Raw genomic sequence first — 15,972 nt, 5'->3', positions numbered from 1 at the left:
TGAAATTCAGAAAGCATGTTAATTGTATGGTATATCTTTTACACACCGAATAATATGACTACCATGAATGAAAAGTGTACGCTTATTGGGATCAAAAGTAAAAACCGGTAGCGTCGTAAAGTAGGAGATAAACAATAGTGTGAAGCACGTATTTTAGGAAACCCAAGTATGGTACAAGAAGGGTGAAAAACAAAGAATATTTGGTTTTCTGAACTTCAAAGATTAATAGAAGAAGTCAAGAGACTTGAATTTGCCCGTAAAAGAAAGTTAGAGGTACTAAAAGACAACAGCTTCCAAAAAATAATAGTTCAGGAATGCAAACCAAAAGGAGGGACGATAGATAATAAAGATCAGCTACACCGCACGAACGAAAATGTAAAGAAGCTATATATAATTGTTGTATTTGACACATATTGAGTAACAGTGTGATACAAAAATGCAGACAGGTTATTATAGCCTGCTTCTCAATGGAACACTCTTCCTGCATAATAGCGTAAAAGATATACACCCAGTGTGACTGGATAATTCCCATTAAATGTAAATACCCTTACTTGATTTATTATTTTGTCTATAAGATCGATTCGACTTTATTAAAGGCTCCAGGCGTTGTCCACTGGGATATTGACAACATTTCTTTCTATTCAACTTGTCTTTTAATAAAAACTATTTTGAGTCTCAAAGTACTTATCAAGTCTTCCCTTCCATACCATAAATACAACAATAAAGCATATATGAAGGCTAACAAGATCAGAAATGAACTCGACAAAATAAGTCCACAGCTCATTTTCCGACAAATGATAATTCGTTTCAAATCCAAGCTGGATAGTGTTAAAGAGCTCCCTCTAGATAGCGGAAATCCTATCAAAGAATGCGGCAAAGGGGTGTCTAAGGCGAAGGACCGAACTATATTGAACCCTGATAAGTTTAGCTATGAGGGCACTGACAATGTTCTGGTGAATATTACAACATCAATACCGATGTCGTTACCAAGAATGGTATTTCACCTAAAGCTTTTCGGCCACTACACCGCGTTAAGCACACACTCAAATGAAGACAACATCTCCTTAAGGTTATCCAAAGAGGAAGAAACATTTTTACGTTTTTCATCAGTTACGAATATGAAGGCTAGTGATGTTGATGTTAGTCGCGGGTGTTTTCGGCAACGAAGATATTTAGAGCGACTGAAGAAGCATACCGATGGAGGAAAAGAAGTGCAGTCAATAGAAGATTCAACAAGAAAGATGGCATCTACCCCAGTCACTTTTAGTGCCATGGTCATTGAAAACCTTCACGAGCAATACAAACAACGGCGAAAACTACGGGATTTCTACAACTCAGCAAAAATGATTAACCAAAAAAGACATGTAGAAATTCAACAACATCGTTATTGTCATCGCCTCTTTCGGCGAAAGAGACTGAAACCGAAGCATTCAGATAGTAATAGCTAGCTACCGATATTACTATTGTGTTCAATTTTTATTAACGCACATTTCTTTTGGCTCAACAGGCAAATTCTCTTCCAAAAAATCCTTGCTATTCTTCACCGGTGATCGGGGAACTGGTACAATTTTTCGACCCAAAGGCTTTAGAATGTATGGAGGTAAGTGGAAGCAGAAGATACACAGGGAAACAGCCAATGTCTGCATCACAAATGAATGTAAGACCTCCCAAACGTGTATATTCTCTTTTTCGTCCTTAATCAACCCACGGATCCCTGGAAAGAAAGAAGGAAGCTACAAAGGCAATAAAGGTACCTTCCTTTGTATCAATTCTCGCTGCATCACAGTCAAGAAGCAATGGGCAAGTAAGCCAAGATATGCCTTTTCAGCTCTCGCGATTGCACTGATAGCTCTAACCTCTGTTATGTTTGGTGCCGCGCCCCCTCCTTTTTACAACGCCAGCCAGATAACTGTTGAATATTATACAACAATAACATCTGACCTGTAAACGAAGAAACTATTTGGCAGCTACATCGTAGCTTTAGAGGTAAACATTACAGTATAGTAACAATGAAAGTTTGTGAATTTTTCATTTTTTCATTTTTCATTTTTTTTTAAAAAAAAGTGCCTGTCCACTTTTTACGGGGATCCAAAGGCGCTCATAGCCAAGCATATTTACTACATCGATTTCGTGTGTTTAAAGCAGATAGACTGCCTTCTAACCGTTTATTCTTACGTTCAATATAAGGAAGACAGGGACTATAAAGAATCCAAAGCAATAATATAACCCCTAATTCCCTAGCCAATTTCTTTATCTAAAGCGATAAATTTCTATTCATTTTTTATTAAAAAAAACTATATTGTTTAATAAGAATGATAATAACTTAAACTATACTATACTGGACTAAGCTATAACAAATCGAATTTATTTGGACAGTCAAATAAAAGTGGTATAAACCATATCATTTAACAGTGTTGATAGTAATGGTGAATACGTTTACTAAGAACCTACGGACAAAAATGTCAGCTGAATGATAAGCTTGACTTGTGCATTACAGGTAAATGGAGTTTCTTTAACAAGTCACGAGTACGACCTAGTTGCTCCAATCGGTTCTCGCTCCTTCCTTCCCTTCGTTCTCTTACAAGAGGACCGAATCTGCAATGCCATACCTATCACCCAAATTACTATATACATTTCTATTCGCATGTCAAGGTTCAGCCCCAGTATACCTCGCTCTATTTTACTCATCTCAGCTGGGACTTAAGAGTGACCAGATCGGCCTCTTGGTGGCAATCGGTAAGGCTTTTCGACTTGGACTAGGGACATCATTAAAATCCCATCCGACTGTGTTTGACATTACTCATTTGTAGCACCTTTCATCTCTGCTATCGCCTGTCCCCTCTGGACAGCAATTGCAGACAAAACAAAAACCCACAGATACATCATGTGCATTATTCATACATTAGCAACAGTAGCCATTGTCAGTGTCATGGGTATATCTGTGGTAGTACAAAGCATGGCAAAAGAGGAAAAAAGCAAGTTGACAGTAGCATTAGTGACAACTACTTCAATTTGTTTTGCATTTTTTGGAGTTCCTGTGGGACCTCTAGTGGATGGAGGCGTACTGAAAATTCTAGGACGCAATAAAGATCAATACGGTAAGAGGGTATACATACAGAACTAGCAGTGAGTGTGAGTGTGTGTAATAAGCTAAACTTAATGTGATAGGTCGTCAGCGAATGTTTGGGTCAATTTCATTCGGTGTGGCTTCATCTCTAGTCGGCTTTATAACTGACTGGACAAATGATATGAATGCCATATTTTACGTGTATGCGATGTCAGCGGTATGCTTTATTCTGGTGGCAGGAAACACACAATTCAAGCCTGAAAGACTACCACCTAGTAGATTAAGAATGTCTAGACAACAACCAACCCTATACACCGCAGCATCTCAATCAGGGTCTAGTCAAGGGGAAATGCAGTCGAAAGGTCCCAACAAGATTAGACAGTTCCACATGGATTTCGATGCATACGATGACGGCTTTGCTGAAACCCACCTTCCACAAGTACGAGAGAACGAAATTCAGCGTTTGATTCAATTTGCCACCGAATCTAGCATCATTGAGGCCGTAAACCTTTCCAACCCACCCCTTCACAGGCGTCGTCCTTCTGCCATAGCAATAGAAACTGAAGATAGCCCGCCTGAGCCCACTCCTACAACTTTGTTTGAGCTACTGCGTCAACCACGAGTCTTTCTTTTCTTTCTAACAATGATGTTGATGGGGGCTGCTCTTAACATGGTCATCAGCTTCCTTTTCATCTTTCTCAAGCAAGACCTGGGTGCCAGCTCCTCTCTGGTTGGACTGACAGGTTTGGTTGGATCTGTGACAGAGTTGCTATTCTTCTTTTATTCCCGAGATGTAAGTCAAACCCATGCAATTGGATGACGGAATGAAGAAAAAGAAAAATAAAGTAAACACTCAGGACAATCTAATGTACTTGTAGTTGATACGCTTATTCGGTATCAAGAGTCTTATAATCCTCGGTCACGTTCTTACCATTGTACGTGTGTTTGCATATACAATCCTCCCCAAAGGACCCACCGGAGCTACTATCGCTCTTGGTCTTCACCTGTTGAATGGCATTGCATTCTCTGCATTGTGGGGTGCAGGTGTCGTACAAGCGGATGAGCTTGCTCCTCCATCTCTTCAGGCAACATCTCAAGGTGTATTGGCGGCTATGTATGCTGGTGTAGGTGCTGGTATGGGCAGCCTAATGGGTGGAATGTTGTACGATCGATATGGAGCAAACCAAATGTTCTACGCTGCTATCAGTTTGACGTGCTTTAGTTTGGAGCTTTATCTGGAGACGAATACCCGATGTGGACTAAGTGATTTCGCTCGATGGGTATATCGAACGTCTATAAGTCTACATAAATGGATACAACATGCACGTGGAATTGGCAGAGCTGTTCCACGATGGAGTGGTGGGCGTAGAGGACAGATTCGATTAGAAGGCCATTAAATTAAATAAGAGAGCAAGAAAGAATAAGGGGGGAATAAATGTCCCTTGATGTAAATATTATAATAATAATAATAATAATAATAATAATAATAATAATAAAAAGAAACATTAATCATTATGCTTTGAGGAAGTATACATGGCCGCTCTCGTCATATGAAGCCAACACATTTGAGAATGGGTGACCAACCAAGCCAATCACCTCTGCGTCTCCAATTTTTGTCTCTCCCAAAAGATTTCCTGTTGTGGTCTGAAAGCAATACAGGGAACTATCCTCTCCTACGCCATATACAAATTCGCCTTGGGGGGACATGGCTGCACTGACAAAATCTGAGCCAGTCTTTTTATGGTGTGAGTAAGACTTTGTGATCTGTCCCCGCATCGTCATGATGTACAAAGTGTTGCTCTTGACACATATAAGGACTTGATCCATGTTCCTAGGAACTCTAACAATAGACTGGACCGTCTGACTACCAATGCCGCCTACCGGGTTCAATGCTCCTTTTGAAAGATCGGCATTGGTCTTCGGAGTGACCGTGTGGAGGCAAGATGTGGTCTTTGTATCCCAGATCTATGCAAGGATATCAGCCTAGACGCATAACTGACATGGTACAAGAAAGACACAAAGAAAGAAATAACCATGCTTGAGCATCGTTTGTGTATTACCTTTACAGTTCCATCACTGCTTGCGCTTAGTACGCGAGTATAATCACTCGAAAAGGCTACTGCATTTACAAACGAAGAATGACCACGGAACTCTTTAAGTGTTTTTCCAGATTTCAAGCCGTGAATCTTGACTGTATGATCATAACTTCCACTTAAGACCTGTGTACCATCCTTATTGAAACATACAGAGGTCACGCCTTGACTATGTGCAGGAGATAATCTTCGCTGGGAGATACCTGTCTGGACCTTCCACACCTATGAATATCACACCACAACAAATGTCCGTTCACCTGTCAATTTCATCTTCTCGTTCATCTTTTGGTTTCACATAATTAGCTTTTTCCTTTTCTGGCCTTACCGTGATTTTTCCATCTGTAGATCCAGACACAAGAAGTTCGCTATCTTGACTAAAGGCTAGACACAGAACCGCATTGTCCATTGCCATCAGTGAATCCTGTACATTGTGACATATCCATTACCCATAATTGATATTGTATAACTTGTACTTTTTTTTTTAAAAAAATTACCTCTGCTTGATATGAAAGATCTTTACGCAGTTTTCCCGTCAAATAATTCCAAATTTCAATAAACCCATCTACAGTTCCAGTGGCTATATATTGGCCATTTGGTGAAAACACTGCGCATTCTGCAAAAGTCTTTTTTCCTGGGAACTATTACAAAGACAATAGATTATCTAAATACCTCACTACATTTCCCGTTAATTTCCGAAACTAACCTTGATAGACAGGTAAGGTTTGGTTACAGAAGCGTCCTCTTCTGCCTTTTGTACATGAGAAACACCACGGAAAAGATCGTATGCTGTATTAGGTTGTAATAGACCTTGTTGTTGTTGCCATTTCAAGGACTGTCCAAGCAATGTCAACAGACGTGAAGGAGGCACAGTCGAAATATGAGATACAAGTTCTATTGACTCTTTTTCAGTACAAGCCAAACCCCACAGTTAATCTTGCATGTGAGTGTATCTAACCTTGAGCAATTCTATTGCGCCTTGCTTCTTTGGTTTCTTGGCCATACATGTCCTTTGGTTGTACAAAAATCTGTTCCAATTGGATATAACGATCTGTTTGGTTCTCTTTCATCCATCGCATAGCATCAGTCCTCTTCATCAAAGCTCGAGCAGTTCCTTTTTCGTTTAGATCAACTAGTTCAATTATAATCTATAAAAGTACCCGCTTATGAGCCAATCCACGTATATAAAATATTACTATATATATATAGAGAAAAATAGTCCGAATACACACTTGTTCATAAAGATCCACAAGTTGTGGGGGAGGTATACTAAGACTAATGATCTGTTTGAGAACCACATCCCATTTTCCATTTTTAATGTCATTCATCAAGCCTTCTTTACTGTCAACGGTGTTTAGCGTGACAGAAGACTCATCCTCGAGTGCTTGAAGTGTGCGATGAAGATTATTTTCACGCAGGAACTGCAGAATGAGCTTGACAGTACTAAAATAAAAAAAGATGATTTATTATTCTGGATCCGTAGAGAACATGCCAAGTTAAATGGCCTACTCTTTAGATTGGACGGTAGACATGGTCAAAGATGTGTCGATCAAGAAAGCTTCCCCTCACAAAACGAAAAGACTGTCACAGTAAGGCAATCGAGTTGTCACTAATGCTTTTTTTATGTATATACTTTTTTTTATTGATCATTAAGAGAAAGACTTTTTTTTTAAGAATAAATAAATGTATATAATGATGCATCACTAAGATGAGCTGTGAAGATCCCATCCGTTTGCAGCTGAAATTAACTTTACTTCCAACTCATAAGCTTCTAAAGCCTTCTCGATGTGTCGAACAGCAGTTCCAAAAACAACGCTATTGCCTGTAAATAGTATTGGCTGTTAGCTAATATACATGAATATAAGAGTTTAAGTTTTACCGTCTTGCTCTAAGAAACAAACTTGCATAGCGTGTTGTTTGTCAGACGGACCAGGAAGTACGGTAACTTCAATATTAAAGCGTAAATGAGATTGTTCTCCATCTATTTGAATTATATTAGATCCCTGTAAAATAATATCATAGGTCTAAAAAGCCTTTAAATAAATGAAAACCATGTTACCCTGATCTTCCCAGAGCATATCTCCTTTTTGCGAGTTATTATGATCATTTAAATTTTCAGTTACATTGCCACCCATATGCTATTGTTAAAAGCTTGTGACATTAGTATACTCTTACAAAATATAATGAGTGTTGACTTGCCTCTTTAATGATCTGCCGAATTTTACGAACAACCTCTTGCTCGTCTCTTCCAATACATGTCATAGTGCATATCTAAAGTTAAGTAGTGTATACCCTTAATTAAAAAAAAGGTCTAGGATTTTTCCACAAGAAATATTATAAGGATATTATTCATTACTTTTGGCTGTGGTTGATGAATATGAGCCGGTACCCATGATAATTGATGGGAAGAATGATTGACTGTAACATGAGGTACAGATACAAGTGCTTTGCAAGAAGAATCTTCCATAAGTGGATGTACGGGTACAGCCTTGTGGGAATTAATATTTTTGTGGTAGTTGTCTGAACATAAAAAAGGACTACAGGCTATCTTGTCGTACACAAGCCTTGTGCGTGGCAAAGGTGTTGATATTCGGTGCGATGCTCGTGGTGATTTTATCTTAGTAATGTCTCGCATTTTATGCTTCCAGAGATTCATACATTGTGTTATGGGTGTGTTGTTGCAACTAGTTGTGAGGGTGACTTCCGGAAAAGAATGCTTCGTGGTATCCATTGTAGATTTCTGCCAAGTGGTTGCTGGAAGACAAATGTGATTTATATATTTTTGCACAGACTATGACTTATGTTGGTTAATATATATTAACTCTAGGGGCTTACCATTAACCCTAACAAAAAATAATAATAATAGCAATAAGTGTAATGATAAAACGGGATATAAGGCTAAATATTATATTAGTTACTTTACGAGACGCAAGCTTACTTATCGTTATGATATGTCAGTTGTGACACTGCATTATCAGCACAGTTGCGTCTATAGGAGGTTGTTGGCACCAATGTTTCAGGTGATGGATTGCCCGAGCAAGACAACAATTTTGGGGTTACACATCTAATAGGCAATGTTTGCTTCCCACCATATCCTACACATATATGAAGCAATGTAAAAGAGAAAGAGTCAAACCATCAAACTCAAGTTGGAATACATTACTTGTTCTTTTTTCGGGTTTTGACTGAAGGAACCGGCGTTGACTGGTGTGGCGTTTGAGTAAGAAGTATGTTACCTTTTGCATATTATAACTAGTATCACAAAAGGCGTCATTGCATTATTATTATTGGTAAACGTTAGCGGCTTACGAGTCATTAAGCAGGGAATTAATTATCTGTCTCGTAGTTAGACCTTTCCAAAGAACTTTTAGTGTTTCCACTAATCTATAGTCAATTTCGGATACATTTGAAGCTAATCTACCGATATCTTTTGCACTTGGTAGTATAGAAGGATTTGATAATCGAGGTACCACATCATCAACGAACCATGCATGGGATTGGATTGCCTTTATCTGCATGAATTAAAGCATAAATAAAAGCTGGTATTTGTTTATGTTATGTAAGGTTTCTCACAAACTTACTGTCAACCGCTTGCCGGGTTGAAATACCAAAAGTCTTTGTATCAAATCACGCGCACTCGCCGATACGTGTTCTGGAATTACATACCTCGCCAACTTAACCTATTCAAGTTCAATTGATTGCCCCAAAAAAATGTAATAAATTTACCTTGTTTAATAATCTCCCAATATTCTTATCGTCAAAAGGTAAATATCCACACAAAAGAGCAAACAAAATCACTCCACAAGACCATTGATCGGTAGCTGGTCCACTATATGGTATTCCCTAAAAGACATTTTATAATTTATACTTTACATTTCTATATATATATATATATTATTTCTTTAAGAAATAAAACAATAATGCTTAAGATACTTACCATCACAATTTCAGGACTGGCATAATGCGGGGATCTAGGTAAAAGAGATATTGATTAACAGCAGTAAATATAATACTTACTTATCACAGACTCTTACCCACAGCTAGTTTCGAGCAAAGTGTTTGGAGGTTGAATGGAAGCCATCCCAAAATCAGCTATCTTTATGTTCTTATTCTTGTCGATAAGAATATTCTCAGGCTTTAGATCGCGGTGACTAACAAAAAAAAGTATATAAATAAAGTTAATTATACGATTAAATAACATGCTTAGATATTTGTAAACGGCCTATTCAAGTTTTACCATATCATATGCTGATGACAATAGTCAAGTCCAAACACAATTTGTTGGAAGTATTGGCGCGCTTCTCGTTCGGCAATGCGCCCATTAATTACAAGATATTCAAATAACTCTCCTCCTTGAACATATTCCAGGATCAAATAACTAGAATTCTCCTGAGATTCATAACATATAAGTGGTAAGACTTACATGTATAGAGAATATGGTGAATCAATAACTTCCAGTAATTGGACAATGTTAGGGTGCTGCATTAATTGCATCAAGGCGATCTCACGTTTGATGGTGTGGTAAAGGACTGGGTTAGAAGCCATATAATCCTTCGATACGATTTTGACAGCTACTTTTTCACCAGACGCCTTGTGAATCCCAAGCTTAACACGACCTAATATTTAAAATAAAGAAATAAATCAGTGATTGAAATAGTGCACAGACCTACATGACTGTTTTACCTGATGATCCCTTTCCCAAAGTTTTCCCTAGCCAGTAGTCACCTACTGATTTACGGCGATGATATGTTGGTTTGATATTAGAGGTCGAATCGCGAACTTTTAAGTCAAGGTATTTTCTGATGGGCAAAACCATGTAGTGTTTGAAATATTGTGATATAAACATGCTCTAAAGAGTGAGAATGAGACAAAGAGACGGAGAAAATCAATTGGAATTATAATGGCAAATATCTTTTGGAAGGAGAGCTGATTCTATGAAATTAAAGGGGTGAAAAAAAGTACTGAGTCAGGTGAGGTATTAAGTTAAAGGGGGTGAATAAGATTAGCGATTCGGTTCAACCCTTTTACACGCCACATAGTTAAGCAGAGTATATATGTGTAGATGCATTTATTTATAAATATATGTAGAAAAAAATATAAGTTCATATTAAATTAGATAGGCTTGTTATAACCACCCTTAGTCCTTGTATTTATTTAGGTGAATGTCGAGTATACAAAAAAGTCGTTGATGAAAGTATAAAATTCTAAAATTGATGAGTAGCATGGCTATATAATACGGGAGATTTTCCGGCAACCTCTGGTACAGTCATTTCTTAAATCAATAGGTGGAATGGCAGTAATTTTTTAAAGCATAGGAGACTTCGGTTTGCTGAGTTAACGAAGAAGGAACCTGGCTTTGAAAGTAATCGGAAGGATAAGAGACAGGGATGTAAGGGTTTGAGTCGGCTAGAGAAGTGGGTGTAACTGGAGTATCATATTGATCAACGGCAAGTTCTTTAAAACATTGCATATCAGAATAGTCAAAATTGGCTTGTATAGGTCGCTCTACCCAAGTCGGATAGAGCATTTCTGAAAGAGATGCTGAATATACTGCAACTTCCATAACACCAGAATTTATGTTCTCATGAAGGCTGTTCAATTCAGACCCAAGACGGGGTTCCGTAACGAGTTGACAGAATAATTGAGTAATGTTGGAGCACCATTGAATTTGAGGTATAGGTTGAGGAGTTGATATATCATCATTTGATAGAGTTATTTCGATGAGTATGACTGAAATGTATGCTTGAAATGCGAGGGCTAATGCATATGCGACAATGCGATTCGATTGTAATATACCACTGTTCTCTTTGCTATAGAATAGTGAAACATAATGATAGGTTTGTGTTGAGAGTGTAAAAAGGCGTGCTGATGTGTTGCTGTCTTGCTTGCTGTTTATGATGGAATGCATTTGAATGGTGTTGTATAGAATGTGAAGGTAAAAGATGATAGGTGATTTAGATGTTAATTGTTCAGATGAGTCGAAGTTGGTGATAGTATCAAAGCTTGCTGAAATATGTGGCGGTAGGGACTTGACCCAAAGGCTGTTGGCGTTTTCAAAGGTGGCAAAGTTTGAATAGCCCGATGGCCAGGCTGCGGGTTCATTGGAGGGGCTGTCCATAAAACACTGGACTTGAGAATACAAGACAGATATCTTGAGAAGTTGTACAAAGTCTGTGATTTCCTGACACTCTCTTGGGTCATTAAAGTCGGCTTCTAGAGCAGAAGGAAGTATATGAGGATGATGGGCCTTCTTGAGCATATTCGACCAACGAAGTTCGGCAAGATTCGATAGGCATAAGTTGGCGTAGAAGACCCAGTGAGTTCTGCAGACAAGCTTATTGTAGTCAGAGGACATATCATTCGTAAATGAACCCAGCTGTTCTAGTATGATGTTTACACGAGACATAAACACAAATGCCGAGGTTGGAAGTGATGTTCCAGCTGGAGTGATGATCTCATTATATTTGTAAAGTAAAAGCAGGGTCTGTGCCACGGAAAGGTTGATGCGGTGATCGTTCTCGACTCTCGTCTTGGACTGATTATAGAAATAGGCTGATAGTTTGACCATGTCTTGATTCCTCGAAGCTTCTGATTCTAAGTAGCAGGATACTGCAAGTATGGCATAACGAAGTGCAGGAAATATTGTGTGATAGTCCGTTCGCGACATATTAAGTACAGAAGACTTGTGGAGAATAGGATACGAAGAATGAACTCGGTCAAAATAAGATTCGACTAGCATATGTTCGAAGGAGTACTGAGAGCTTGGATTTGATTCGAGTTGATAGGTGTATTCGAGAATTGAAAGGCCTCTTTGAGATAATATGTGTTCAGCATCAGGGGAAGGATTAGAGTAATGAAGTTCATAGTTGACATGTCCAGCATGGTTGATGTGTAAAAGAGGATAGCGAGTATAGCATTCATTTACACGAGCAGCTAATTGTGATGTAGAAGCTTGATGATTCATATGCTTAATTGGTGCTTGGGTTTCTACTGATTCCGTAGCTGCTAATTCATTGGCTTGAGGTGAAATAGTAATATCTGAACTCTTCTTATTAACTTTTTTCCTTGGGGTAGTTACGGAAGAGAAGCTACAGACGGTGTGGGCACGTTTACAGTTTGTGCAGGTACCTGAGCCTGGTACACCAAGGTCACATCTATATAGAAAGGTTAGACAAAATAGCAAAATAGCAAAATAGAAGGAGAAGAGTGATTTACTTTGATTTGCGTCGACGACAATGATCGCATGCTTTGCTCACTTTAATCGTTTGATAGCGGTTCGGATCATTCATATCGATAAAGCGGTATCTGACACGGTTAATTGTAGAATTTCTAGGGGAAAGCATGATTCTTGGGTGCAAATGATTTTTGATTTTTGATTTTTGATTATTATTAATATTATTATTATTATTTGGTTTTTTGGACAAGGAGAAAACAATGGATCGATATTCAAATTGGGGATTTATAAGAAGAATATTAACCAAGAAATCATATTCATGTAACAAATTCCAATAATGGAAGCGCCCAGTCTTTAGAGAGAGAGAAGGAAAGTGTATTAAGGAAAGTGTTACGGAGGATTGAGTGTCAGCCACAATAGTAAGCAGGTCTATGGGGTCGTGCTTGCAATTTTTTTTTAGGTCCAAAAATAATAATAGTTTTTGTCCTACAGAGGCAGTACATCCAAGACGACTTAGTCTGGAATACCAACAGTTTACAATTGCCTTTTTTTTCTAAATAGTCTATCAAAAATATTTTCAATTTAGGTAACTAAGAAGGAGAGATCAAAGCGAACGAACAAAAGAGAGAGAGAGAAGAAAAAAGAGATATTAAAGGCTGACTTAGAGTGGGGGGAGTAGAGAGGAGGAGTTTTTGGTGAGTCTAAAGAGAATGCGTCTAGACTTACTTTATTTTCCGTGTAACTATGGCCAGCAACAGTGTTGGAAGTCTATTGCTAGACTTGTCTAAAATATTCTTTTTCTTTATTTATTTTTTGGGGGAGTGATATATATGCCTAATGGAACCAATGGCTTGATTGTAGCTATTTATTGTCATACAAGTCTGACTGGTTCTTCTGCACTTCATAACTGAGCTAGTAAAAGCACCATTGTTGATTTAATCTATTGTCAAGGTTACGCACAAGGTAACTACTATCAACTGGATTAAAATAGATGTTTATATGTATTGAATCTAAGATAATTGGTGGCGTATAGATGATAAGTTTCCTTATTTTACCCAAGTACCGAATACCAAAAAAAAATTACAAAGGGACAGACCGAATTCCCGGTTCAGTTCAGTTTCACAGTGAAAAAAAAGTGATCGGGATTTTGTGACACAGTTGATCCTCAAGCGATCCAATAAGTTTGTCAACTGCACATTATTAGCTCCTATCCAGACACGAGGATTAGGCCTAACTGTGATCCGCCAAGAAGCTTCCCAGCTGTTCCAATAGCGCAGTATAGTATCATCTTTCTTTTAATAAGCGACATCCTCACCACATAGCAAGTCCACACCCTACTAGTATTCTTGACAGTATCTCAAGTGTGTTAATTACAATAATAATACTAATTTAAAGCAATAAGCGCTATAATACTCTAGCTGACGTGTATTCCCAAGCAAGTATCTAAGAAACGAGGAGACAAAAGAGGATATTGAACTGGCTTTATAAGTACTTATTAAGCAGCATAAATGGGATACAAAAAATACATAGTGGTCTGATATTTTTGCATACTCGTTGATGGCTTAAAGCAGACAGTCCTAATGTACTGTATTTTTCCAACCACCACCAGAGCCCTTTTATTCTGTATTTGTAAAATTATAGCTATCTATATTTCAGCCACACATCATGTATTCCCAAGTGATGTAGTTAGCTCCGTAAGTCAAGGAAGTTCGAAAATCCAAAGAATTAGAATGTATTGCTCCGATTAATAAAACCAGATCTGATTCACAATTATATGAACACCAAATCATAAATACATTGTAAGCATAATTCAAGTGTGGCGTTAACAATTGATGACCTTGCCTGTTTTGTTGCTTTACTCGCTCCAGCCATTCCAATTTCCTTAATTAAACTAGTGAGGTCGGTCTTACAGTTGGCTTTAATAGAAACTGCCAAGGAACTGTGCCGAAATAACAAAAAGTATAATTATTGTTCTACAGAAACATTATCAAAGAGAATATATAAATATATGTATACATGTTACTGATTACATATAAAAAAAACACACACTTGAAACTAACAGACTAATATATAGATATTTGCTTGAGGACTTTTCTTGAGAATTATCGCGGATTTATTTCCACATCTCCATAAAGACATTTTCTTATTTTGATTACTGTCATTCGCTAAATGCACTTGATTGTAACGGTAAAAGATAGTAAAATGGGCAAGTTACAACCCCTCTGTCCTACTTGATTGTCTGCCTATCAATAAGCTTTTTTCTTTTTTAGAAAAATAAAAATCACTATCGAGACACCAAATAAGGTTCTAAACTTTAGCACAACCTCTCTCTCTCTCTCTTGATGTAACATACATTGTATCCAGTTTTCGGCTAACCGGTCCATAGTACATAGCGTCATCAAGATTTTAAGTTAGTCTACCGAGTTAATTGTTTTGTTAAAGAGGTCGGGCGTATCACTTCTTCTAAAGAAGTACTTTTTTTTGTAAGATTATGCTCTTTATTTTCGAGAGAAAAAGATAAGAGAGTCCCTACATATTTAAATGATAATACAGCAGTTAAGTATATAGCCACTGCAACTTATATCTGGTCCACTGGTAGATCCGGGCATTTTCATGCTTATTTAGAGAATATAACATGTGACGTAAAAGAACCAGCCGCGAATTTGTTATCAGAACACCATTATGGTGCTATGAATACCATGACACTGTACTCCTCCTTTCGCTTACCCCCATCGTGTGCTCAAAGCATATTTGATAAGCTCTTTAATTGTGAAATTCTCGACTATATGTGGTTGCTTGGCGTTTAAACAAAATAGAGAAAATAGGATCATATCTTCTGTTATTTTCCTCATTTAAGCTGTTCTCTTGCACAATCCCTCGCAAGTTTGTCAGCTGCAACATTCCCAGGTTCTCCGCTATGTCCCTTGATTTTTATCTTATACATAAAAACAATGAACGTTGTGTTGCACCTATCACACTATTATCACTTACAATGTCTACTGGTCCTATTCTGTTTTTAATAGCTTTCTTAAGATCTGCAGTAGCTTTAGGAAAGTACGACTTTGGGGTGTCCTTTTCACTTGCTTGAAATAAAGTTGGAACTTTGTGCATTAAGTATATTCCACAACAATATTTCCCTGTGTACCTTTTACCGGAGCTTGAGAGTCGGTAAATATTTTAAGCGTAAATCCGTTGTTGGGGGCTGCCTGTATTGCTCGCATAACAGCCTAAAATGTCCCATATAAAAAATTCGCATTTTATAGACAATATTAATAATCGAGTTGTTAAAAATAAGCATGGACCTGAGCAGAAATACTTGCATGTATTTCAACAATATCACTTTTCATAGAACTTTCTTCATATTTTTCGGATAGATTCTTAGGATCGTTCACACCAAAGAACACTCCGATAGCAGCTACGTAAGTATTCTTGCTCAAGGGTACTTTAATGATAGATGCGTCTGTGTACGCTATAATCACTTTAGCTACCAAGTCTAATTTAGTATAATACAATGTTTAATACATTGTATTCTACAACAAACTTCAGATCCTGTCGGCTTACCCTGGCACATTTTATTTGGCAAACAAGTAGATAATTTCATTTTGGTATAAAGAAAAGAAAAAAGAAGCTTATAATAAGGA

The 15,972-nt window shown here is 37.7% G+C and overlaps 6 protein-coding genes across 6 annotated transcripts; 1 reads left to right on the top strand and 5 right to left on the bottom strand.

Annotated features, from left to right (window-relative positions):
• Positions 1-436: 436 nt before the first annotated feature.
• On the top strand, positions 437-2,186 carry PHYBLDRAFT_163609 (hypothetical protein; the record flags this gene model as incomplete). The annotated part of the gene is made up of 4 exons (XM_018434841.1): positions 437-493; positions 576-1,437; positions 1,508-1,804; positions 2,065-2,186. The coding sequence occupies 4 exons, from the start codon at positions 437-439 to the stop codon at positions 2,184-2,186; spliced, it is 1,338 nt and encodes a 445-aa protein (XP_018296539.1).
• A 1,655-nt stretch (positions 2,187-3,841) lies between these two features.
• On the bottom strand, positions 3,842-6,689 carry PHYBLDRAFT_176837 (hypothetical protein; the record flags this gene model as incomplete). The annotated part of the gene is made up of 9 exons (XM_018437820.1): positions 3,842-3,862; positions 3,948-5,032; positions 5,128-5,382; positions 5,486-5,581; positions 5,655-5,798; positions 5,864-6,051; positions 6,116-6,305; positions 6,390-6,600; positions 6,667-6,689. The coding sequence occupies 8 exons, from the start codon at positions 6,687-6,689 to the stop codon at positions 4,580-4,582; spliced, it is 1,560 nt and encodes a 519-aa protein (XP_018296538.1). The 3' UTR covers positions 3,842-3,862; positions 3,948-4,579.
• Positions 6,690-6,780: 91 nt separating this feature from the next.
• On the bottom strand, positions 6,781-9,973 carry PHYBLDRAFT_179566 (hypothetical protein; the record flags this gene model as incomplete). The annotated part of the gene is made up of 16 exons (XM_018438167.1): positions 6,781-6,979; positions 7,037-7,138; positions 7,217-7,295; positions 7,333-7,428; positions 7,514-7,911; positions 7,993-8,000; positions 8,096-8,252; positions 8,321-8,409; positions 8,467-8,669; positions 8,739-8,837; positions 8,884-9,000; positions 9,095-9,128; positions 9,192-9,308; positions 9,431-9,546; positions 9,610-9,773; positions 9,841-9,973. The coding sequence occupies 16 exons, from the start codon at positions 9,971-9,973 to the stop codon at positions 6,861-6,863; spliced, it is 2,031 nt and encodes a 676-aa protein (XP_018296537.1). The 3' UTR covers positions 6,781-6,860.
• Positions 9,974-10,435: 462 nt separating this feature from the next.
• Positions 10,436-12,500, bottom strand: PHYBLDRAFT_163605 (Zn(2)-C6 fungal-specific transcription factor; the record flags this gene model as incomplete). The annotated part of the gene is made up of 2 exons (XM_018434840.1): positions 10,436-12,311; positions 12,373-12,500. The coding sequence occupies 2 exons, from the start codon at positions 12,498-12,500 to the stop codon at positions 10,436-10,438; spliced, it is 2,004 nt and encodes a 667-aa protein (XP_018296536.1).
• Positions 12,501-13,192: 692 nt separating this feature from the next.
• On the bottom strand, positions 13,193-14,722 carry PHYBLDRAFT_62738 (hypothetical protein; the record flags this gene model as incomplete). The annotated part of the gene is made up of 5 exons (XM_018441008.1): positions 13,193-13,243; positions 13,387-13,591; positions 13,824-13,952; positions 14,169-14,270; positions 14,685-14,722. 5 exons carry the CDS (start codon positions 14,720-14,722, stop codon positions 13,193-13,195), a joined length of 525 nt encoding a protein of 174 aa, XP_018296535.1.
• A 457-nt stretch (positions 14,723-15,179) lies between these two features.
• PHYBLDRAFT_140574 (hypothetical protein) lies at positions 15,180-15,902 on the bottom strand (the record flags this gene model as incomplete). The annotated part of the gene is made up of 5 exons (XM_018430430.1): positions 15,180-15,266; positions 15,323-15,414; positions 15,477-15,558; positions 15,634-15,824; positions 15,893-15,902. 5 exons carry the CDS (start codon positions 15,900-15,902, stop codon positions 15,180-15,182), a joined length of 462 nt encoding a protein of 153 aa, XP_018296534.1.
• Between the last annotated feature and the right edge of the window lie 70 nt (positions 15,903-15,972).

This window comes from Phycomyces blakesleeanus, assembly GCF_001638985.1.
Source record: "Phycomyces blakesleeanus NRRL 1555(-) unplaced genomic scaffold PHYBLscaffold_3, whole genome shotgun sequence".
Taxonomy (NCBI): domain Eukaryota; kingdom Fungi; phylum Mucoromycota; class Mucoromycetes; order Mucorales; family Phycomycetaceae; genus Phycomyces; species Phycomyces blakesleeanus.
The sequence above is the reverse complement of the archived record's forward strand: the minus strand, read 5'-3'. Positions and strand labels throughout refer to the sequence as shown.